Source organism: Eumetopias jubatus, unplaced genomic scaffold, assembly GCF_037043125.1.
Source record: "Eumetopias jubatus isolate StellerSeaLion01/CBP00866 unplaced genomic scaffold, mEumJub1_p1.0 scaffold_6, whole genome shotgun sequence".
Classification (NCBI taxonomy): Eukaryota; Metazoa; Chordata; class Mammalia; order Carnivora; family Otariidae; genus Eumetopias; species Eumetopias jubatus.
In genome coordinates, this window is record NW_028274812.1 from 22,433,356 (window position 1) to 22,457,071 (window position 23,716).

Here is a 23,716-nt window from a genome sequence, read left to right on the forward strand (position 1 = left end):
GGGACATTTTTATAGTACAGTCTTCCTTTCTTCCTTTCTTTTTTTAAGTAGGTTCCACTCCCAGCGTGGAGCCCATTGAGGGACTCGAACTCACCACCCTGAGATCAAGACCTGAGCTGAGATTAAGAGTCAGATGCTCAACTGACTGAGACACTAAGGCATCCCAGTTGTACAGTCTTTCAATAAAGCATAAAACATGTTTGTTTACTAATAGACCCAAAATTGTCTTTAATTTCTTTATAAGACAAGAGTAGATAAACATATATTCATTATTTTATCTTATTTACATCTATTTTAATTAATTTGCTCTTAACAATTATGCTTAGACCACACACAAAACTTCATGAGGCATTAGACAAAGTCAACCATTATTCTGGTTTATTTTTGACAAATTTTGTAATAGATACCATGAACTTATGTGACTTTTAGAAAACACAAGCAGAATAAAAGTTTTACATTCAATGCTGATAACGCTAAAGACACATCTATTTTAATTAAACCAACAACCTTATATTAGCTTTAATACCAAATATTTTTCCAGATCATGTGAACTTGAAAAACATTTGGGTTAGTTTCTATCTTTCTGAGTTTTCGAATGCCCAATCCTTACAAGTGTGTGCCTTCAAACCAACTAAATAAAGCTCTTTTACAAATTAATTTTAGCAATACCATTGAGAAGTAGAGAAAATCTTTCACATTTATAACATACATGGATACACACATACAATATACACAGACAAGATGTAAACAAAATCTTAATTTTGTTTCTATTAATATTTGTGGAGAGGATATTACAGGCCCAATTTTTAAATACCTTTCTCTATTTTTTCCCCTCTTCAGTCTCAGGAGACTGTGGACTGTGTTTACATTTCAAAGATGTGATAAGATTTATAATTTCAAGGGACAGAGAAAGAATGTAAAATTTTTTTTCTAGAGTTTCAGGGTGATTGCTATTTAAAGTTTACTTTTCTTTCTTTTTCTTAAATAGAGAACAATTTTGTTCCAATATCCTGATCTTTTACAATACCCACAGACATCTTGAGAGGAATAGGCAAGGTTTGGAGACTGGTAAAGATAGGTGGGCTTTAACTTGTTTCTAGAGTTGTATTCCTGGTTTTGTAGAGGTTTGTAAGAAAAAGACAGTTATTCCTAATTCCCTAAAGACCTGGATTACAGCTCAAATATCAAGGAATTGACTCATCTTTTTAACTAAATTTGCTTCTTTATATCAGGGAGAATTTTAACTAAAATGGGAACCAAAAGATTTATACCTTTATAAAATCTGTATAAAGAATTTTTAACAAAAGCCTTTTTCCTGGGTACACAATTTAACCTCGGCTTCAATTAGCTCCTGAATATTGGCCTTTTGCAGACGATTTCTAGGAGGGCCTAGAGAAATTTTGGTCATCTATTTCCTCAGTCAAGGGAAGATTGTGAATATAGTCAAATAATCTTCCTAATTTCTTTCTAAATTCGGTAGGATCTTTTGAAAATAGAAGTAAAATGGCTGTATTATTTAAAAGATCTGCTGCTGTCCAGGGACATAAAATTTTTTGCAGTGTTGGTGGGGTTGGTGGGGGGTTGTTCTAGGACAAACCTGCAAGGAACATTGTATAGGAATGTCTAACGCAGGCCAAAGGTAGAGGCAAAGCAAGCTTATTGCCAGTCTTGGATGCTTTGGTTAAATTTGTTTTCTGGCTTTCAGCATTTACATGAGTAATCTATATACTTAGAACCTAGAGATTAGGCTGGAGTAATCTCTGTAAATCTTGTAGGAAAGGGAAGTTAAAACAGGCAGATGAGGCTGGATTTTTTTTTTTAAAGATATTTATTTATTTATTTATTTATTTATTTATTTATTTATTTGAGAGAGTATAAGTGGGGGGGGGCAGAGGGACAAGCAAGACTCCCCACTGTGCAGGAAGCCTGACGTGGGGCTCGATCCCAGGACCCTGAGATCATGGCCTGAGCTGAAGTCAGACGCTTAACCAACTGAGCCATTCAGGTGCCCCAGGCTGGATTTTAAGAAGAGGAATTAACATTGGATGTAGACTCTTATTTTTGATTCCTAAGTTCTATGCTTTTATCTTGTCAAGGAAGTCCCTAAGGCTAGCTGTTATACTAATAAGACAATTGAGGGCTCTTTAGGGGTAAAAAAAAAATATATATATATATATATATATATATATATGGGCACCTGGATGGCTCAGTTAGTGAGGTGTCTAACTCTTGATTTTGGCTCAGGTCATGATCTCAGGGTGATGAGATCAAGCCTGTGTCAGTCTCCACGTTTGTCATGGAACCTACTTAAGATTCTCTCTCTCTCTCTTCCTCTACCTCCCCACTCTGGCTTCCATTCTCAAAAAAAAAATATATATATATATATATATATATATATATATTTAAATAAAGCCAATTTAAATGATCGACCATCCAGCCATTGGCAAATAGGATCTATTAATAGTGACTCAAACCAGTAAGCCTTCTAATGGCTTAACCAAAGACACAAGAAATATCCAGAAGGGCACAGATGATGTAGCCTTCATGATCCAAAAGTTTACTCCCAAAATTAGTCTAAGAAAGCAAAGGCCTTGGTTGCATAGGGCAGTAAGGATGGTGTAAGTGAAAATGGTGTCTCTCACCTCCCATGAAAATGTGAGATGACCCACTAATCTGTGACAACACACAAATGCTTCTGGAATGAGACTTTCCAGCACTACCAAGCAACACAAGTTGAGACAACACAGGTTCCTAGGGGCTAAAACCTCTCATGACGAACATTCCTGAGAATTGGCATAGCCAGACAGAGACAGAGACAGAGATACTTGGATCCCCAGTCTATTCGACTGGCCACCAAAGTGCACCCGGTAAGTGCATCTCTTCCCAGGTGGTGGAGGCCAAAGAGAAGATTCTTGTCACAAAGCCAAGCTCTCAGGACACAGAACAAGACTAACAGACAACTCTAACAGCTTTATCTAAGCCCTGGGTCTCTTGGAACCAAACTAAAACCTAGGAGAGATACGCCATGTGGTTGGGGAATGGGTGTTGCTTTACAATGTACCTCATTGCATGGAAGTTTTCTTGAAGTTGGCAGTTGACCAAGTGTGACCAACTTATCCTACCATGGGAGTCTTCTTGAGGTGGTGTGTACTCTAACAGCTTTTAAGTGTTCAGCCCGTGCCCATGAATTTTGCGGCTTTAACTTCCAAGATGTCCCTTAGCAGCAGATGACAAGCAACATTAAAGACACAGACAAAGGAAGACAAAGACCTTCTCCGGGAGGAAGTGGACCAGTAACCGAACAATACTCTAACTAAAGTTAACCAAAGAGTCGCCAGACCCAAGCGACTATTTGCACAAATATTTTCTCCTGCTGATCTCAATTTACAAAGAGAAAAGGACTCTCATAGCTCTTTCTCCACTGGATTTGCAGACAGAGATCCTGGGAGGCTGACATGGTGAGCGATCTCACCTTCGGCTGGCTGTGTCAGACATCCCAGGACCTCTCCGCTGCAGCAGTACTGGGGCGAGCTACAGAGCTCTGTCCCGTGAGTTTAAGTGTCCTGCTGACTAGGCCAACTGTCAGGAAGCAGGAGTTCCTGTCCCCTCAAGGTCTGTCTAGCTGGACTCAGAATCAAATGGACATGAGACAGATTAACAGGAGGAAACAGAATTTAATAGTGCACAGATGGAGAATCCACACAGACATGGAAGTTCCAAAGACAGTCAGGCAAAATGAGGAGTATGTGTCATTCTGAACTAAGGAGGAGGGAGCAGGGGTCTGGGACTTTAGAGGAAAGGAATGCTGTTCGCAGGGCAGTAAGAAGAGCAGATGTTTGCCCTGCCATACAGATGGGTCACTCAGATAAAATTTATCTCAGCTAATAACGCTTATTCTGGGAAAGACCTCCAGTTATGTAGTTTAGGGAGGGGCAAAAGTTTCTCTTGATCCTGTAGGATCTCTATTGCCTTCAGCTCAGAATAATCTTCATGCCAAAGTGGCCCATCTTGGGGAAGCCTGCCCTCTGCCCCAGGAGTAATAAAAATGATCACCCCACTTTATCATGAACTGAGGCTACTGCAATTGGTTGTGCATGCTCAGCAGATTCCCCGAGCCCTCCTGTCCAGGAGACCCTCACCCTGGGAAGACTGGGGCCCTTATGGTGGAGCTGTGATCCTGGGGAGCCATTCACACTGCATCAAGCAGGTAATTGCCATTTTACCTGGGTGCTGCTCCCATGTCTTTGCAGAGATGGGACAGTTAGTGTCATTTCCTTCTTCGTTCTTTCATAAAGCTCAATAATTAGAACCCCAGTTCACTGAAGGACTTGAACAAATATGCTTTAAGTGCTGTTCCATGCCAGGCTCTGCTTTAAATTCAGGATCTACAGAAATGGTTGCCATCCCTGACCTCAGGAAGCTCACAACCTCAGGGGAAATAAGATCTGTGTCCTCCTAACTACAAAACGATCAATGGAATCCTATATTCGTGGTTGGAACAAGATGTTAATTGGAACAGTTAGTGGGGAGTAAAACATTTGGGAGGGAAGGTGGTGACAGAAAGCTGGGAGGAGGGGACATGTGAACTGGCCAATTAATGGCTGAGAGGGGTTTTGCAGGAGCAGAAGGGATTCTGGTTTTACTCTAAAAGACTTTAGGAAGGGGAGAGGGGAGCTTCTGAAGTTGTCCCTTGATCAATTCTTCCAAGTTTCTGGCTACTTTCCCCATGCCTGCAGGTTTCTTAAACATTCATGCCACTGGTCTTCACCTTAGATCACTATGTTTTCTAGAAACATTTTTAGAAAATGCAGTGATTCTCAAAGTTTGGTGACCAGGACCCACAACATCAGCATCATCTAGGACTCCGTTAGAAATGCAAATTATGGGCCCCCAACCTGAATTGGAAACTGTTGGGATTTCACCTGACACAGACTCCAGGTTGACCGCCGCGGTTCTAACACACCCAGAAACTTGGTGGGCGAGTGGTGGTGGAGGTGGATAGAGGCCGAGAATGATCTGGGTTGTTCTGGTGCGCTGGACCCGCAAGGGACTGGATGACTGGCTCGAGGTTTCTCCCGCCTTGGCCTCTGGGTCCAGGGCTCCACCCAGCCCGGTGGGTCACATTGCACTCCCCCGCAGTTTCTTTCTTTCTTTTTTTTTTTCTTTTTAAAGATTTTATTTATTTATTTGACACACAAGAGAGAGTTAGCGAGAGCCGGAACACAAGCAGGGGGAGTGGGAGAAGGAGAAGGAGGCTTCCTGCTGAGCAGGGAGCCCGATGCGGGGCTCGATCTCAGGACCCCGGGATCATGACCTGAGCCGAAGGCAGAAGCTTTACGGCTGAGCCACCCAGGCGCCCCTCCCCGGCAGTTTCTAAAGGTCGTGCTGCTCCAGCGAATATGCGCTCCCACAGGTCCCTGAACTTGACTCTTTCTTCCACACGAGGCGGACAGACCGGGAGCTCTACGCTAAGCACCCTCAGGGCGGGCCGGGACCACTACCGGCCTCGCTGGTTTTGCAGCGCTCCGGGGATCCCTGGGCTGGAGCGCCTGGGAGAGCAGCGGGGGAGAGCTCCTTTGTCCCGACAGCGCGGTCAGGTGACAGCGTCGAGCTTACTCATCGGGAGACGCGGAAGGACGCGCGCAGGGACCGAGAGCGGCGCGCGGACATGCGGCCCCAGGCGCTCCCGGCGCTCGGGCTGGCGCTCCCGCTGCTGCTCCTGCCGCTGCCGCCGCCCGCACCCTGCACCGCCCCCCCCGCGCCGCGCTTCGACGCCACCTGGGAGTCCCTGGACGCCCGCCCGCTGCCGGCCTGGTTCGACCAGGCCAAGTTCGGCATCTTCATCCACTGGGGGGTGTTCTCCGTGCCCAGTTTCGGAAGCGAATGGTTCTGGTGAGCGCGTCCCCCTCCATGGCACCGACTCCGCTTCCCCCGCCCCGGGCCTGCCGCCACCGCCCAGCCCACGGTCGCGGCGGCTTTGTTGGGCCCCTGGTAGCTTCGCCTCCCGCGGTTTCAGCGGCGTTCAGCGCTTCCGGGTGTTAAGTGCGTAAGTCACGGCGTAGGTGCTTGGATGAGCATTGCATTTCTCTTCCGTGGGACTGCAAGCGTTGGCGGGCGCTTCGGGCAGCCCTGGCTTCTCAGCTCCTCGGTGGTTGCATGTTCAAGCTGGAGTTACCACACTGTAACCACCGAGTGACTTAAGGCGGCAGAGATGAATCCAGTTGTGTGGGGGTCGTCCGAGGAACCGCGAGGCTTGGGCCCAAACCGTTGTCCATCGCTGTTCTGCCCTAAATTATGGTTAAGACATAAGTTATGAGTATGTGAAACTTATGTTCATTTGGACATGCATTGGCTCTTTAATGTTAAAATGTTAACCATGTGTGGCTCTGGGAATTAAAAAGTTCTAGAGGGGAGCCTGGGTGGCCTCTGACCCTTGATCTCAGCGGGGGCCTTGATCTCAGGTGCTGAGTTCAAGCCCCTGTTGGGCTCTGCGCTGGGCGGGGAGCTTACTTAAAAAAAAAAAGTTCTAGAATGTTACCTTAAGACTCCCTAATTATATGAAAAGTGCTGCACAAAAAATTGCTCTTGAGACTTTATTGAGATCTATATAAAAATGTTCATGTAATCTGTTACAACTTTGAATTGTTTCACCTACCTTTTTGGGATTAAATACTTCAGGTATTAAGTTCTTCAAGATAGAAATGTTACCAAATGTATATATATAATGTGCACACAAATATAATGTATTCCTGTGTAAAATAAAATAAAGGAATATTTAACTCTTTTATACTATATACATAATATGCATCAAATTTAATATCTACAATATATAGTAGATACAATAGAGTATAAACTATATATATTATATTAACATTACATGGTATATATTGTACCACTTTCTACAAATACATTGACTTTCTGTAAACAGTAACCATTTTTATTAAGTTAGGCCAACTGATGTAAAAGAATGTGTAAGCTATGGGGCACTATTCATACACTCTTTTGAAATCAACTTATAAAACAAGGGACTCTTTTTTCCCCATACTGTCTATTACCAGACATATTTACTTCAGGATGTTATAAATCTTCGTTTGCAAGTTTTGTGCTGTAAGGCATTTTGAGTATATTTTTGAAATGTTTCAGATTAGCCAGGTACATAAACTAACGGATTTTCTTCCCCTAATGTTAAGATGTAATAAATTATACATTATCATTTTGTTCAACCAGGAATATTAGGTAAATATACATTTGGTGCTAGAAGAGGATTTGATGTTAATTGAGACTATTGCTATGCCAAAAATACCTAGTTTTGAGTTACATTATTCTTGGCAATGGTTAACTTTTCATTTTCTACAAATAAACAACAGGGTTGTTTGTTTTGACCTAGAAGAATAAAGATACTGATCATATAAAACTAGAATATATTTCTGATGGTCTGGAGGTGCATTAACCCTGTAGAAGATTTTTTTTTAAAAGATTCTATTTATGTATTTATTTGTGCTGAGTGTGGAGCCCTACACAGGGCTGAGATCATGACCCAATCAACCCTGAGAACATGACCCAAGTCAAAATCAAAAGCTGGACACCCAACCGACTGAGCTACCTAGGCATCCCAACCCTGTAGAAGATTCTTTAATTATCTATGGTCTCCCTCTGTGTCTCCTCTGAACCTCTGCTCCCCACCCCAATTTAACTCAGAACAGTCAGCAGTAGACATGAGTATATCTGATTGTCCTTAATAGCAATTCAAACCCAGATATAAATGATGGGTTCTTAATAGTAAGTGCCTCTTTTCATCTCTATTAGTATAGAATTTGAAAAGTAACTCTAGACTATAATAGAGAATGTAGCTTCAAATTAAACTGTGTTGGGAGAAAAAGAAATCCCTCATCCTTGTTCAACCTTCTGACTGTCCCAGTTTTCTTTTGTAGTTCAGTTTGTTTATTTATTCATTTTAAGATTTTATTTATTTATTTGACAGAGGGAGAGCACAAGCAGGGGAAGCAGCAGGCAGAGGGAGAGGGAGAAGCAGGCTCCCCGCCAAGCAAGGAGCCTGATGTGGGGCTCGATCCCCCGCACCCTAGGATCGTGACCTGAGCTGAAGGCAGATGCTTAACAACTGAGCCACCCAGGCGCCCCTGTAGTTCAGTTTAAAAAAGGCAAAAATGCATCATGGATCAGTTAGGATACTTTCACTTCAAGGTACAGAAAACCTAAGTAAATGATGTAATAATAAGGGTTTGTTACTCAACCTAAGAAATGTAGAGACAGTTTTCTCACTGATGAAATCAAAGAACTAGCCTATTTGTGTCATCCTCAGCCTGTTGACGTGTCCCTTCATGGTCACACGATGGCAGCCAGGCATTGCTTCACACAACCTTGTCCAAAGGCAGGAAGGCCTTGCTCGGAATGAATGCACAAGTAATCCTTAAAGGCTGAGTCAATATATGAAAATAACAGTATCATTTTAATTTTACTGTTGCCAACTACCCCATTTGTTCTTTGCTAGTGAGTATAAAAGATGCATGTTGTTTTGGGCATGTGATCTTCCTTTTGAAGACTAAAGATACATACTACATATTGTGATTTAAAAAGGAAGAACTAAGAGCACATAGGTAGCTGGGTTGTCTAGAACGTTCAGAGGGGTAGATGGAGAACGAGGAAAGTTTCCATTAAGCTTTCTCTGAGGCAAAGTCAAACTAATGGGGAAGTGAGAAAGAATTTGGGTAATATTTGAGTAAGGGGGAATCAGTAAGGGGAGCTGGGGCAATTATTTCAAATGTTTATGTATATGCCGTTTATGTGTTGTGTGTCTTCCTCCCTTAGGTGGTATTGGCAAGAGAAAAAGATACCGACGTATGTGGAATTTATGAAAAATAATTACCCTCCTAATTTCAAATATGAAGATTTTGGACCACTATTTACAGCAAAGCTTTTTAATGCGAGCCACTGGACAGATATTTTCCAGGCTTCTGGTGCCAAATACATTGTCTTAACTTCCAAACATCATGAAGGTAAGGGAGTGCAACATTTGCAAACACTGACAATAGTTATGAAATGTAAAGTAGTTCTTTTGGAAGAAACTAAACCACATGAAATTAGTTTTCTCTTAGGAGCACCAGTTAGTGGCTACTGACATTTGCCTGTAATTTAGGGACCACATATTCCATCTAAAAATGAAAAAAAAAATGAAAAATGATCACATTTTGTTATGTGCATATTTAACAATATTTCCAAGATTTCATTTGAAGCTATTTGAAGTGAGATGTGGGTTGCAGCTCCAAGTTTATAATTAGAATTGCCCTCTTTTCTTTTCTTTCCTTTTTTTTTTTAGGTTTTATTTATTCACCTATTTGAGGGAGAGAGAAAGAGAGAGAGAGCGTGCGCTCACAAGCTTGAGTGGGGGGCGGGGCAGAAACAGAGACTCTGAAGCACACTCTGTGCCCAGCCCTGAGATCATGGACCTGAGCTGAAACCAGGGGTCTGATGCTTAACCGACTGAGCCCCCCAGGCGCCTGCCCTCTTTGCTTTCATTGTACTTCTGTACTACATTCTGGGGAAGGCTCCATCACCATGGGGATTATGCTGCTGTAGTCTTGTGTCATTATCCACACACCTTGCTGCACTTTTGGCCAACTCTTAGATAGCCCAGTTTGCTAGTAATGAAAGCGACACAGATCACCTAGAAGGACAAAGATGATGGGACTGTAAGGGGGCCCACAAATGTCAGAGGTGGTGGAAGCGTATCTAAAAGGAAACATGGTGGTTGTATTCGTCAAGGTTCTCCAGAGAAGCAGAACCAAGTGGAAGTATGATATATAAAGAGATTTATTATAAAACACTGGGTCATGCAGTTACGGAGCTGAGAAATCCAGACCCAGGAGACCTGGCTGTACAGTTCCAGTCTGAGGCCAATGGCCTGAGAACCAGGAGTGTGGATGATGATTTAGGTTCTTGTCCAAGTCTGAGTCCAAAGGCAGCAGGTGTGAGCTCAGACAGGCAGAGTTCTTACTCAGCCTTTTATTCTGTTTAGGTCTTTAACAGATTGACTGAGGCACACCCACACTGGAGAGAGCTATCTGCTTTACTCAGTCTACCTATTTAAATGTTAATCTCTTTCTCCGCGCATCGAATCCCCGTGGGAATGCAAGCTGGTGCAGCCACTCTGGAAAACAGTATGGAGGTTCCTCAAAAAGTTGAAAATAGAGCTACCATATGATCCAGCAATTGCACTGCTGGGTACTTACCACAAAGATACAAATGTAGGCATCCGAAGGGGTACGTGCACCCCAATGTTTATAGCAGCAATGTCCACAATAGCCAAACTGTGGAAAGAGCCAAGATGTCCATCGACAGATGAATGGATAAAGAAGATGTGGTGTATATATATATAATGGAATATTATGCAGCCATCAAAAGGAATGAGATCTTGCCATTTGCAATGACATGGATGGAACTGGAGGGTATTATGCTGAGTGAAATAAGTCAATCAGAGAAAGACATGTATCATATGATCTCACTGATATGAGGAATTCTTAATCTCAGGAAACAAACTGAGGGTTGCTGGAGTGGTGGGGGGTGGGAGGGATGGGGTGGCTGGGTGATGGCCATTGGGGAGCGTATATGCTATGGTGAGCACAGTGAATTGTGTAAGACTGTTGAATCACAGACCTGTACCTCTGAAACAAATAATACATTGTATGTTAAAAAAAAAAAAGAAGATAGGAGGAGGGGAAGAATGAAGGGGGGAAATCGGAGGGGGAGACGAACCATGAGAGACTATGGACTCTGAGAAACAAACTGAGGGTTCTAGAGGGGAGGGGGTGGGGGATGGGTTAGCCTGGTGATGGGTATTAAAGAGGGCACGTTCTGCATGGAGCACTGGGTGTTATATGCAAACAATGAATCATGGAACACTACATCAAAAACTAATGATGTAACGTATGGTGATTAACATAATAATAAAAAAATAAATGTTAATCTCATGCAGAAATACCCCTATGGACACACCCAGAGTAATATTTAATCAAATACCTGAGCACCCTGTGGCCCAGTGAAGTTGACACACAAAATTATCCATCACAGGGGTCCTACATTAATAGGATAGTTTCCACCCATTACTGTTCTAGTATCCAGAAGATCAAGGAAGCATCAACAAATTGTTTACTGTCCCAACCACATGATAATTCATTCGACAGTTTCCTTTGCATGACCATCTTTGCCTGGTATAAGAAATTTTGCCTCAGTGCTTTCTCCAGAGGTGGGGAGGGGAATAGGAGGGAAGAATCAAAACCAAAAATCTGTAATTATCTTAGAATACTTTTCCCTTTGGCTACATTCTAGTGGCTTAATGACTTTCTCCTATAGATGTTTCTCCGACTGAGGTAGATATTTAGAAAGTGTATTTGCTTGAACATGTTGATTTCCTGATGTCTAGGAACTCTTTAAGCTGTATGGCACAAAGTATTACATAGTGAGCTTATTTAAAATCAAAATAACTTTTAATCATACAGTGAGGAGAGATAATGAAGCCCACATTTGTAAACTTTATAGGACTCATGTTTTCATTGCTTTATGGAAAAAAGCCCACTGAGCTTGGTAGGCAGGAAGATCTCTCTGTGAGCTTTTATGGTGGTGATGAAGACCCATGTGGTTTTTGTACTGTCTGGCAATAGAGCCTGTCAACTTGAAACATTTTTAAAAAAATACTTTTCCTTATTTTTAAATAATCTCTACAACGGAATATGGGGCTCAAACCCACAACCTTGAGATCAAGAGTTGCACGCTCTACTGACTAAGCCAGCTAGATACCCCCAACTTGAAACATTTTGAATAGGACTTTAAATATTGACACAGCTTTGAAGCTTACCACAAACGCCTTTGGAACAAGAGTGAGCTGTTTTAAACGCTTCTTGAAAATGAATCTGAAGACCGTGTCCATCTTAGACTTGTCCTAATTCACAAGAGTAAATACAGAGTGCCTTATGTATGTCTATTCTCAAAGATTTGTTTAGATTTCAGTGGGATAGTAACAATGTACTTACATTCCTAGGCACTAACTAAAATTTTTGAGGCTTTTATATTATTTCAGTTTATATAGCATTTCTATTATTTTTACATAGAACAATCTAAATGCAAATCCCTTTTAAAATATGAATTATTTCAAAGTGCTTATTTAATGGCAGACAGATTGATTATTTTTCTTACCCATTTAATTGGTAGATAATTTCAGGTATTTTAAAGAGCAACATCTACGTTTATGACTTTAGAGAAGGATGAGATTACAAATGGTGGGAATATTTTAAAGTACAGAACTACTGGGGAAGAATATCTATTCCCCTTCTGGTGATAAAGGATGAACGATGAAGCTGAAGATGTACTATTAGATACAGATCACCAGTGTTCTAAGACTCACACTACATAAAATCATCCCCAGCCGGGGAACATACTTTAATCTTTGGCTTAGGAGACAAGTAAGATTCTTGCAGGAGTGCATTTCAGGATCTTCATTATAAGTAGTAGCAGTGTTTAGTATGGTAGATGTGGAAGATGTCCCCATGTTAGCTGTGATCTGTGTTGATTGTTGATTTTGTGTTAGACCCTCTGCTAACAGTTGGGCTGAGGATACAGCAGGGAATCCTGCAGGCATGATGCTATCTCTCAAGGAGCTTCTATTCTAAGAGGAAAAATACAGGAGATAGATCAGACTACACAGACCTTAAGGGGGTACCCAGAAAGTTACTAAAAAACACCCCTTGGTTCCACCTTGTTGAAATTCTTGTTTGTTGCTCGTATAAAAGTAGAATACGTGCTATGAAAAAACATGCCATAAAACCATTGTTGTAGAAGTTTTTATATGTCACATGTACTATCTCGTTTGTTTTGGCATTTATAGAGGTGGAGATTTGCTAAAACAAATTCATATTCTTACAAAGACTCAATATAATTGTGCAGGCTTTACCCTGTGGGGCTCAAAGTATTCATGGAACTGGAATGCTGTAGATGAGGGGCCGAAGAGGGACCTCGTCAAGGAACTTGAGGTTGCCATTAGGAACAGGACTGACCTGCGATTTGGACTGTACCATTCCCTTTTTGAATGGTTTCATCCACTCTTCCTTGAGGATAAGTCCAGGTCATTCCAACAGCAACAGTTTCCAGTTTCTAAGACGCTGCCGGAACTCTATGAGTTAGTGAACAAGTATCAGCCGGAGATCCTGTGGTCGGATGGTGACGGACATGCCCCTGATAACTACTGGAACAGCACAGGCTTCTTAGCCTGGCTGTATAACAAAAGGTGTGTATGCTATTAGATTGCTGTCATGACCCTAAATGTTCCTCATACATGTATAATGTTTGCTTTGTGAAATATTCCCTTTTAGACTCATCTGTGGTGTGGGGTAGGAGGAAATCATTGTTAAATAATGCCCATTAGATATATCAGTTTTTACTCAGAGTAATCAATAAGCAAAGAGTTACAAATCAGGAGTCAAATACAACTCAATAGTCTGATTTTGAAATCACTAAAATCATTAAAAATTTGGAATCACTAAAAAAAGATAAAATCACAGAATCAAGAACTTTGAAGACATTAATTTTGTGGGTCCCCCTTTTCATCTCCTATTCTGAGACAATTCCTCACTGTTTGTGATTATGTGCTTTTCAGTTCCTCCGGTTCCTTCTTTTTATCTTCTGACCCTTTGATAATCTTTGCTGCTCGGTCACTGTCACCCTTGTCTGCCCCCTCCTTTCCTTCATCAGCATTCTTACCACTTCCTGTTCTTTACATGTCGCTTTCTAGCATGTTCCAGACTGCCCCATTAGAACAGGGAGTTCTGGCTGACTTCCTCTATTAGGCTTAAACCATGTGGACCAAATTTTATTTGTAACTAGAAAATACTCGATATTGTGTTCTGAAGTCAGAGAGTGTTCTACGTGTGTTCCCTGGACACACTTGGGGTGTGCATAAGAATATTCTGGAGAGCTCTTGGCTACTTAAAGCAACAGTTTCTCCAGGTACTTCTTCCAAGACGAAAGACTGGGAAGATCCACTTCAGTTTGTAAAGCAAACCGTCTCTTCTAAGTGGGGAGGTGCAGGAGCTTCACACCTGCTCCGATGATAATGTTGTGGGGTCTGTTTCATGTCACTGTAAATTCCACGATGGCGACAGTCCACTTGTCGAAGATTTTTCAACATCAGGCACAACTGTAAGAGGATGGCTAGAATATATGTATGAGAGTATTCAGTCATAGGTGAGAAGAATGTTTTGAGTGTAAATTCAATTCTGGCTATTATAATATGTGGGAGAAGGAGCTTCAAATAATAGTATGCTAGTCTTATAAGTGCTCTATGTGCTGGTTACTGGGCTAGGTATTTTACATAAATTATTTCTGTTCTAATAACAGATGAGGAAATTGATTCTTCAGGAGTTAGGTCACTTACTCTGGGTAGGGAGCTTGGAAAGCGACAGCCAGGATTGCAACCAACCCAGGTCTATTTGACTTCAAAACCATGGGCTTTGCATTATGTTATGCTATGATGATTTTTCAGGAGTGGATTTCAGTTAGACCTCTTTTCCGTGACATTTCCTTTTATGTAAAATATTTTATGTTTTATTTAAAAAATTCTATTTCAGCCCAGTTCGGGACACAGTTGTGACCAATGACCGGTGGGGCTATGGTACCATCTGTAAGCATGGCGGCTATTACACCTGCAGTGATCGGTACAACCCAGGACATCTTTTGCCTCATAAATGGGAGAATTGCATGACAATAGACAAGTTTTCCTGGGGCTACAGGAGAGATGCTGGAATTAATGATTATCTTACAATCGAAGAACTAGTGAAGGTACAGTAAAATGTCTGGTGACTGTTAAGGTAATATTCTTAATTGTGTGGGTGTGTGAGAATTCTTTTTTTGTAGTTTGTATAGCTCAATGGCCTGTATTTTATTATTATTCTATTTTCTGTGTTCTTCTGGATGGTGATTACATGCAGGTGTAAGCACACGGATAACAACATAGTATTAACACATTCACAATGGAATTGTTTCATCTACTTAAGAACTTTATTTATTCTTAACTTTTTAGCAACTTGTAGAAACAGTTTCATGTGGAGGGAATCTTTTGATGAATATTGGGCCCACACATGATGGCACCATTTCTGTAATTTTTGAGGAGCGATTGAGGCAAATGGGGACCTGGCTAAAAGTCAATGGAGAAGCCATTTATGAAACCCACCCTTGGAGGTCCCAGAGTGATGATGTTACCCCAAATGTGTGGTAAGTTCTTCCTGTTACCAAGGACTGTTTGATGGAGGAAGGCATCTAAAATTTCTCAGCAGTTTAAAGAGAAAAGTAGGATAAAAAAGGAAATTGGATGCATGCCTATTTAGACAAAGCACTTTCCAAACCTTAGAAGAAGTCAGCATGTTTTTGAACACTTACTGTTTATCAAATCGGGCTTAAATCATCTGTAGAAACTTCCTAATGGTGGGCAAATTTTAGTGAAAAATAGCTCTACTGGCCATTCAGAAAAATGAAAGATGTTGAGGGGTTAATCTAAAAGGAAGACTTCTGTTTAGTCATTTAATTGTAATTTTTGCAGATGCTCTATCTTAATGAAATTAGCAAGAAAGAGGTGTCAAAGGGCAGAAAAAATATTGAAAATCAGCCCAAATAACACATTATTTTAACTGAGAAAAAACTTACAATTTGTTCATATTATTCTAATAAATCTAAACCTACAGTTTCTTTAAAATTATTTTAACTTGCTAATTTTTCTTTTAACTAGAATCTTCTTTAAAAGTCTTGCTTCAGGCTTATGTCTGAACTTCCATGTGCCAATGAGTATCTGAACTACACTGCAAATTTGATGGTTTCTGATGTGGGGTCTTAAAATATATAAATAAGAGTAGTATCAGTGAAGCTCTAAAAATTCACCTTTTGTTGTCACCAGGTGAATATAGCCTGATCAAATATAAATCAAAGATTAGACTAAATGTTCTTCTTTGATCCTATTTGACTTATGACTTAAAACTAATTGTCAGCTCACTGAAGAAAATAAAGTAAAACAATATAGACAGAAGCAACTAATTGTAGAATTTTAGAATGTCTGGGAGAAGCCATAGTGAGAACTCAGTACCAATCCTTCATTTTACAGAGACTAGTTTAAATCTGGTTTTGGAATTTGTGTCTGGGCATATATTTGACTACAAGGGGGTCTGATCATGATTTCACAAGTATTAACCATTATTCCATTAAATTTTATTTCAATAAATAAAAATAAAAGCCAAAATATTTAACAAGGCTGAAGCTCCTTGTCTGGCTCCTACCAACTTCATCAATGCCACGTAGCCCTCCCTCCCCGCCCCCCAGGAGAAGCTCTTTCCTATACCATGCATGCTGCCCCACCTTGCTACAGTCATCTGTAGACTCCTTTACAGTCCTTCAAGATTTCAGCCCTGGCTCACTGTCACTGTCCCCAGAACTACTCTTAACATCAGTTCTTACTGATTTGAATGATCTATATTCACATTTCTTTTAATTTGCTGGCCCCTCAGTTTCTGGACTCTCTGTTCTAGGGTTCTTGTCCACTCTACCTTTGCTACCCCCTTTTTGGGTCATGCCTTAGGTCCTGTATTACCAATAATTGCATCTCTTCCATGATCTCAGTTTGAAGCATTCTCCTGTGTCCTACCACCTTTTATATTTCAGCTCACTCCACATAACACCTGGGCTTCTGGAGGGATCTATAATCCACTAAGGATACCATCTGTGACTCTGTCACTTTTTCTCTCTCCCTCAGCCCTCTTCCTTATCCTGGTCAGATTCTGTGGCTCATCACTCCATTGCATACTCTTTTTCTCTCTGTTGTACTCACTTGACTTTGATTAAAACCTCAACTTTGGTTAAATTTAGCTCTACTTATTCCATGCCTGCCCATGGGTAGCCGCATGTGACTGAAATACACTGACAGAGACACACACATACTCACACATATTTCCTGGTGTCCCGGATCCCAACCAAAATTAGCCACTCAAGGATATTATTCTAGAAGTTCTCTCCTTTTGCTCCTTAGAGCCTTTCCTATCAGCACACAAATGTATTATTGCTTACATCTTAAAAAAAAAATACTCTTTAACCCTTAAATTTCCAGGCACCTCTCCATCTCTTTTATAGTAAAACATGTTAAATCTTTCTCTCTCCCTCCCTCCGTCTCCCCCTCCTTTTCTTTTTTCTTTCTCTTTTTTTCTTTTTCTTTGTCTTTCTTTCTTTCTTTCTTTTCTTCTTTTCTTTTCTTTCTTTTCTCCTTCTTTCTTTCTTCTTTTCCTTTCTTTCTTTCTTTCTCTCTCTCTCTCTTTCTCTTTCTTTTTCTTCTCTTTCCCCTCCCTCCCTCCCTTTCTTTCTCTCTTCCTTCCTTCCCTCCTTCCCTCCTTCCTTCCTTTTCTTTCTTTCTCTTGTTAATTCCAATTTCTTTCTCCAGTTTTCTCTTGCACCCACTCTGGTCAGGTTTCCAACCCCAGACTTCATAAAATCATTGTTACCAAGGCCCTTTAACCTGTCCTTTGCCAAATCCAGGGTCATTTCATGGTCCCTATTTTCTGAGTTTATGGCAGCATCTGAGTCTGTTGATTGCCCTCTCTTTTTTTTTTTTTTTTAAAGATTTTATTTAAGAGAGAGAGAGAGAGTACAAGCAGGGGGAAGAGTAGAGGGAGAGGCTAAGATCATGACCTGAGCAGAAGGCAGACTTAACTGACTGAGCCACCCAGGTGCCCCGATTACCATATCTTCTTGTTGGCTGCTCCTTCTTAGGTGTCTTTTGCTGGTTGCACCTCCAGTTCCCAGGCACTAAACATTGAAGTTCCCTGAGGCTTAGTCCTTGGACTTCCATTCTTCCTATTTATTTTTATTCCCCACGTGATCACATCCATTTGCACAGACTTAAATGCCATACTAATGACCTCTACAGTGCTGACCTCTTTTCTTGAACTCCAGACTCATATACTCAACTTTCTAGTCAACCACTCCTCATGGAAGTATAAGCACCTTAAACTTGGTATTGTCCAAAACTGAGGTCCTAATTTTTAAATTTTGTTCTAAACTAGCTCCATAGAGTCTTCCCAATCTCAGTTAATGGCAGTTTCATCCTTGTAGGTGGTTGTGAGGCCCCAAATCTTGGAGTCCTTAACTCTCCTTTTACATTTCACAGCCAGTCCATCTGCAAATATCATCATCTTTGTCTTTGAGGTATATCTAGAATCTGGCCACTTCTCATCCTCTCTTGTGGCAACTCTCATCATTTTAGTCTCTGTTCTCTCTCCTCTGGATTATTTCAGTGGCTTCTCAAGTGATCTGTTTCCATCCTTGCCCACTTAATCTTTCTGCTATAAAACCTTTTTAAATAATAAAGCCAGGTTATGTCACTTCTATGCTCAAATTCCTCCAATGGTTTCCAGTCTTAGAGAATGAGCCAGGTCTAATAGAGGATTACAAGGTCCTATAGAAACTGGTTCCTTGAGGTGCCTGGGTGGCTCAGTTGGTTAAACATCTGCCTTTGGCTCACGTCATGATCTCAGGGTCTTGGAATTGAGCCCCATGTTGGGCTCCCTGCTCAATGGGGAGTCTGCTTCTCCCTCTGCCCTTCCCCTGCTCATGCTCTCTCTCTCTCAAATAAAATCTTAAAAACAAAAACAAAAACAAAAACCCAAAACCTGGCTCCTTGCTGTCTCTGATCTTGTCTGCCATCCTGCTATCCCTCATTTCTCATTCTGCCCTCTTTGCTGCCTTGTCAACAGGCCAAGCATACTCTTGCATGGGGACTTCTGTGCTTGCTGACTTCTCTTCCTCCAGATACTCACATGGCTCTCCCTCACATTCTTCAGGTCTCCTCAATGCCACCTCCTCAAAGAGGTCTTGCTTGAGTATTAGATTTAAAATAACACCTACACCTCTCATTTCCAACCTAGCATGCTCTGTCCTCATGTGGCGTGTTTTCTCCATAGCACTTAATTACCCCCTGCTCATTCTAATTTTTCCCACTACCATGTGAGTTCCATGAAGACAGGGACTGCGTTCAATACCATGTCTCCAGCTCTAAAACAGTGATTAGCATTTTAAGATTTCAATAAATAGTTGTTGAAAAATTACGTAAAAGAATGAGCGAGTACTGTTTCCTTTGTCTAGAGCTTAACGCTTCTTACCTTTTCTCCTTTTTTCTCATTCATCCTTAAAGTCTTAGATTAAATGTTGTTTTCTTGGAAAGGCTTCTTGCTGATGGTCTAATTTAAAGAGATCCCTCTGTTACCATCTTTCAATTTCCTTTTCTTTCATTGTGCTTGTTAAAACCCACACTTGGACATTATTTGTGTGATTATTGAACGTCTGTCTTCCTCACTCTAGTCTTAAGTTCCATAAGAACAAGAACCAAGTGTGTTTTTGTTTTCTGCTGCATTCCAAACACGAGCGTCAGTACTTGGCCCAGCATTGACACACGCATATCTGCTGAGGAGGGAATATGAAGATTTGAACCAGCAGGTGGAAAGCCATTTACTCTCACATCTTACCTTCTTTGCTCATATTCCCCTGCCCACTTCCAGCTCCATGAGAACTGTCTGATGAAGAGTAATATTAGAAAAGTGTCTGTTCCTTTTAGTAAAGGGAAGTGGGGGGAGGGAGGTACTAGGATATTATGATTTATAACAACATATATATTTGGTCTTGTCTCCATTTCTGGCACAGAGCTCCTAAAGCTCTTGGAGTTTCCTAAGTGATGAGAACTACAAAGATGTCTCTTGTTATGTTACTGAGGTGACTTTTCCACTTCACCAAAGGGTGAGGCTGGGCCGGTTGCCTGGAGATCCAACGTTGTGATTACAGGGTTGGAACTTTCAGTCCTACCCTCCACCTCCAGATTGAGGAGAGAGGCTGGAGGTTGAATCAGTCACCAATGCCAGTGATTTAATCAGTCATACCCCTGTAATGAAGCCTCCATAAAAACCCCAAAGGAAGGGGTTTGGAGAGGTTCAGGATTGTTGGGAGTGTGTGCCTGGAGAGTTCATGGAAGCTCCAAGCCCCTTCCCCATACCTTCTCTCGGCTGTTTCTGAGTTTTATCCTGTGAGTTCTGTGAGCTGCTGTAGAAAATTAATCAAAACCAAGGAGGACGTCGTTGTAACCTCCCTTCTATAGCTTGTGGGTTAGAAGACCAGGTGATAACCGGGACCTGTGATTGGTGTCTGAAGTTGAGAGTGGTGTAGGCAAGCAGTCTTGTAGGACTGAATCCTTGCCTGTGGAAATCTGACACTATCCCCAGGTAGATAGTGTCAGAATTGAGTTGAATTGTAGGAGACCCAGCTGGTGTCTGAGAATTGCTTGGTGGGGTAGGGAACCTCCCCTCCAGCCCCCAACACACACTCTGGAATTGGGAACTCCTTTTGAGTCCTTTTTACTCTACCATGGAGTTCTTTTTCCTTCCCTCTATTCATGAAGACATTGGTAAATATTTACTCCATGGAAGTATCTCTTTAAAATAATTCCAAACCTGACCTATAATATTACTATACATTTCCCCCTTTTAACCAGGTACACATCCAAACGTAAACAAAAATTGGTCTATGCTATATTTCTTGAATGGCCCACATCAGGACGTCTGTTTCTTAGCCAACCCATAGCTACTCTGGGAGTAACAAAGGTAAGGGGATTTTATCTTTATTAATTATCTTTATTTATGTTCCTTTTATATCTTATAAGAGTACAGGTTTCCCCCACTATCAGAAAGCAGAGCATTCCTATGAAACCTTTCATAAGCTGAAATGGTGTAAAGCAAAGATGCAATTACCATTAATTTATGTGGAAGTTTTTTTTTTTTTTGAATAGTCCCAGACCCCAAAAGTAACCTCTCTTAGGCTCTTCTGATACCTTAGAGCACATCTTGCTAATGGATGCACAAAATGAATTGAGATAAAGCACAGATGCTCACAGACACAGCTCAAAGCTCTGGCAGCTTGATGCTGAGATGCTGAGCATGGGAAGGAACTTGCTGCCACTCTGGCTGCTGCTTGGGGTGTGCACTGCCTCTAATTCACCTCTCTGCAAAGCAAACACTGAATGCTACTTTTACATTTTGCCTTTTTTGGTAAAAGTGAAAATCCTCTTCAGATTTCTTCAGTTACAAAAACAGGTACTAACTCCTGTAGGTCTTTCATAAAAGTGAAGTGGCATAACACAAACTTTCAGAAAGTGAGGGATACCTGTAATTTTAAAAATGAACTTCATCAATGGCAACGTTTGGTCAAAGCTTTGAAAGTTTTCTTTCATTTCCCAGAAAACTAAACTTATAAAACAGCTATGTTATCTCCATGCATATCAATGCAAAATAGATATTCTTTCTCACAGTTATTTTAGGTTGTTCAAGTTCTGCAAGCATCCAAAATGAATTCTGGAATTCATAAATACATACACATAAAGACATACATAAAATGGATTCAGATTCTCCCCCAGACATCCCATCCCAGAACAAATCTGAATAAAAGTAAGATGTGTGGCCCTACCATTTTAAGGTCATTAGAAAAATCTGGAGAAAGTTAATCTAATACTTGTAACCAACAGATCTGGCATTGAGTTCATTTTGATATATTTTATGGCTTATTTTTAAGAAACTGACAATTTCCTTGGATGTAAATTGTCCATATGCTTCTCCTTGCATCATTTTCCATATTTCATTTCTAACACTGTGGTTGATCAGGCAGAGAGAAAGATGGAGTTCAAATTTGATGTTTAATTACAGCTTAGGGGCCTGGGTATGATGTCATCTTTTTATTTTATCTGTATTCTGTCTGGCTCCCATTAATACTGTTATTTAAAAGTTCATGGGTTTTGTTTTTGTGTTGCTCTACATGGTAGACAAAGTTTTCTTGTTCAAAATAACCACAGTTATGTAGGAAATTACTTATATCTAGATCCACTTAGTATAAGATTAAGGATATAAAACAATTACAGTAATAATTGATCAGACTTAGGTATTGTTAATTAGTTACTGGAAAATCCAGGAGGAAGTGTTGCTAGATAAAGGAGGGGGGCCTTTCTCCAAACATTCTGTGCACAACTACGCAGGCCTTATGTTGGGCAGATTGGTTCCAGAGTACTTTTCTCCAATCCTCTCTTCAGTGTTTTCCCTACTCTGACACTATTCAGCCTTTACAATTCTTTTCCAACTCTTGCACACTTTTATATGAGAGGAATACATGAGCAGGACACATGTATGCACTCATTTGGATCAAGGGTTAAAACAATGTGTGAACCACTAAATAAAACCAAAAGATGAGTCTCCTGTCTATAGTGTTTTAAAGAAATACCAGCCACTCTTTTCCAATGAAGTGGGTGAGTCAAAGAGATACATTTGGAGATATTTGTGTGTGTTTTTAATTTCAGATTAAACTGCTGGGACATGGACAGCCACTAAACTGGACTTCTTTGAAGCCAAATGGCTTACTGGTAGAACTGCCACATCTAACCTTGCATCAGATGCCCTGTAAATGGGGCTGGGCTTTAGAATTAACTAATGTGATCTGATTTGCAGCAGAGAGGTTCATGCTGCAGGTACATTGAAGACTAGAAAATACCACGTTTCTGTAATCGTAGCACATAGAGAAAGCAATTGTAAAACTGGTCAAGGAGGTCAAGTAATTATTTAGGCAATTCAGCCCTTTCCCCACTTACTCCTTAATATTTTTCCTAAATCACCCATGTAACTGTTTTAACTCTCTGGTGTACTTTGCCATCAGAGGCTCTTCATATTGAATTTATTTCCATGTGTGATTACGAGGTGGAAATTTTTGTTTTACAGTAGCTAGGAATTGGTGGTGGTAAGGACTGACTGAACTGTGTCTCAAATTCATATGTTGAAGCCCTAACCCCCGCTGTGCCTGTATTTGAAGACAGAGCCCTTGAAGAGGTAACTAAGGTTAAATAAAGTCATAAAAGTGAGAACCTAATCCAGTATGACTGGTGTCCTTATAAGAAAAGAGACACTGTGGATGCAGCACACAGAGGAAAGGCCATGTGCGGACACAGGGAGGAAGCACCATCTGCAAGCCAAGGAGAGGGGCCTTAAGACAAACCCAAACTGCCAAACATTGGGCTCTCAGCCTTTGAAATTGTGAGAAAATAAATTACTGTGGTTTAAGCCACGCAGTCTCTGGTATTTTGTTATGGCAGCCCTAGCAGACTAATATAGGTGATAGGTATATAATAAATTTGGCCTAATACATATTTCCAATGCACACAGTAATTGTCTTTTTATAAAAAAAATTATTTTTTTCCCTCTTGGTAATAAAACTGATATATGTTTACTGTAGGTATTTTAAAACATACAAAAATGCTCAAAGCATTTTGGAAATGCTAAAGCCACTGTTTAGATCACCACTATTAATATTTTAGTACATATTCTTTCAGGGTTTTTGAGGTGGGGTGGAGGGGGTATGGGATTGGAGGTATAGGCCAATTTTTGTAGGTGAGCTAATTTGAGCTCCAATTTAAATTAATAAATATGTTTCCTGTATTTGCCTTCAAGCAAATTGAATTTGAAAACCTAGTTGAAAATTATGAATTCTACTCAAATCTTCCCTAAGAATGAAGCAAAATAATGAAGTAAAAATAATATTGATTTTGATGTAAATTTAAAGAAACACTGATTAGAGAACTTGCTCTCCTCAACAAAAGATG

At 40.7% G+C, this 23,716-nt stretch overlaps 2 protein-coding genes across 3 annotated transcripts in view; one reads left to right on the top strand and one right to left on the bottom strand.

Annotated features, from left to right (window-relative positions):
• Window positions 1-5,431: 5,431 nt before the first annotated feature.
• FUCA2 (alpha-L-fucosidase 2) lies at window positions 5,432-23,181 on the top strand. Its single transcript, XM_028121386.2, has 7 exons — window positions 5,432-5,892; window positions 8,827-9,014; window positions 12,955-13,294; window positions 14,634-14,844; window positions 15,086-15,276; window positions 20,576-20,684; window positions 22,424-23,181. The coding sequence occupies exons 1-7, from the start codon at window positions 5,669-5,671 to the stop codon at window positions 22,562-22,564; spliced, it is 1,404 nt and encodes a 467-aa protein (XP_027977187.1). The 5' UTR covers window positions 5,432-5,668; the 3' UTR covers window positions 22,565-23,181.
• The window catches only part of PEX3 (peroxisomal biogenesis factor 3), a 43,816-nt gene continuing 37,510 nt past the window's right edge, over window positions 17,411-23,716 (bottom strand). Inside the window, exon 14 of one of the 2 annotated variants that reach the window (XR_015768299.1) lies at window positions 17,411-19,494. The gene's annotated coding sequence lies outside the window, so the exon portion shown is untranslated. Of the gene's footprint in view, window positions 19,495-20,848; window positions 21,244-23,716 lie in introns of those variants that run through there. The other variant, XR_003611997.2, reaches the window with a different exon arrangement.

Excerpts from the sequence above, each read along its gene's own strand:
- FUCA2 (XM_028121386.2), top strand. The coding sequence starts at position 5,669 with ATGCGGCCCCAGGCGCTCCCGGCGCTCGGGCTGGCGCTCCCGCTGCTG. Across the intron at positions 9,015-12,954 it reads AACTTCCAAACATCATGAAG|GCTTTACCCTGTGGGGCTCA; the intron begins GTAAGGGAGTGC and ends ATAATTGTGCAG. Across the intron at positions 14,845-15,085 it reads CAATCGAAGAACTAGTGAAG|CAACTTGTAGAAACAGTTTC; the intron begins GTACAGTAAAAT and ends TTAACTTTTTAG.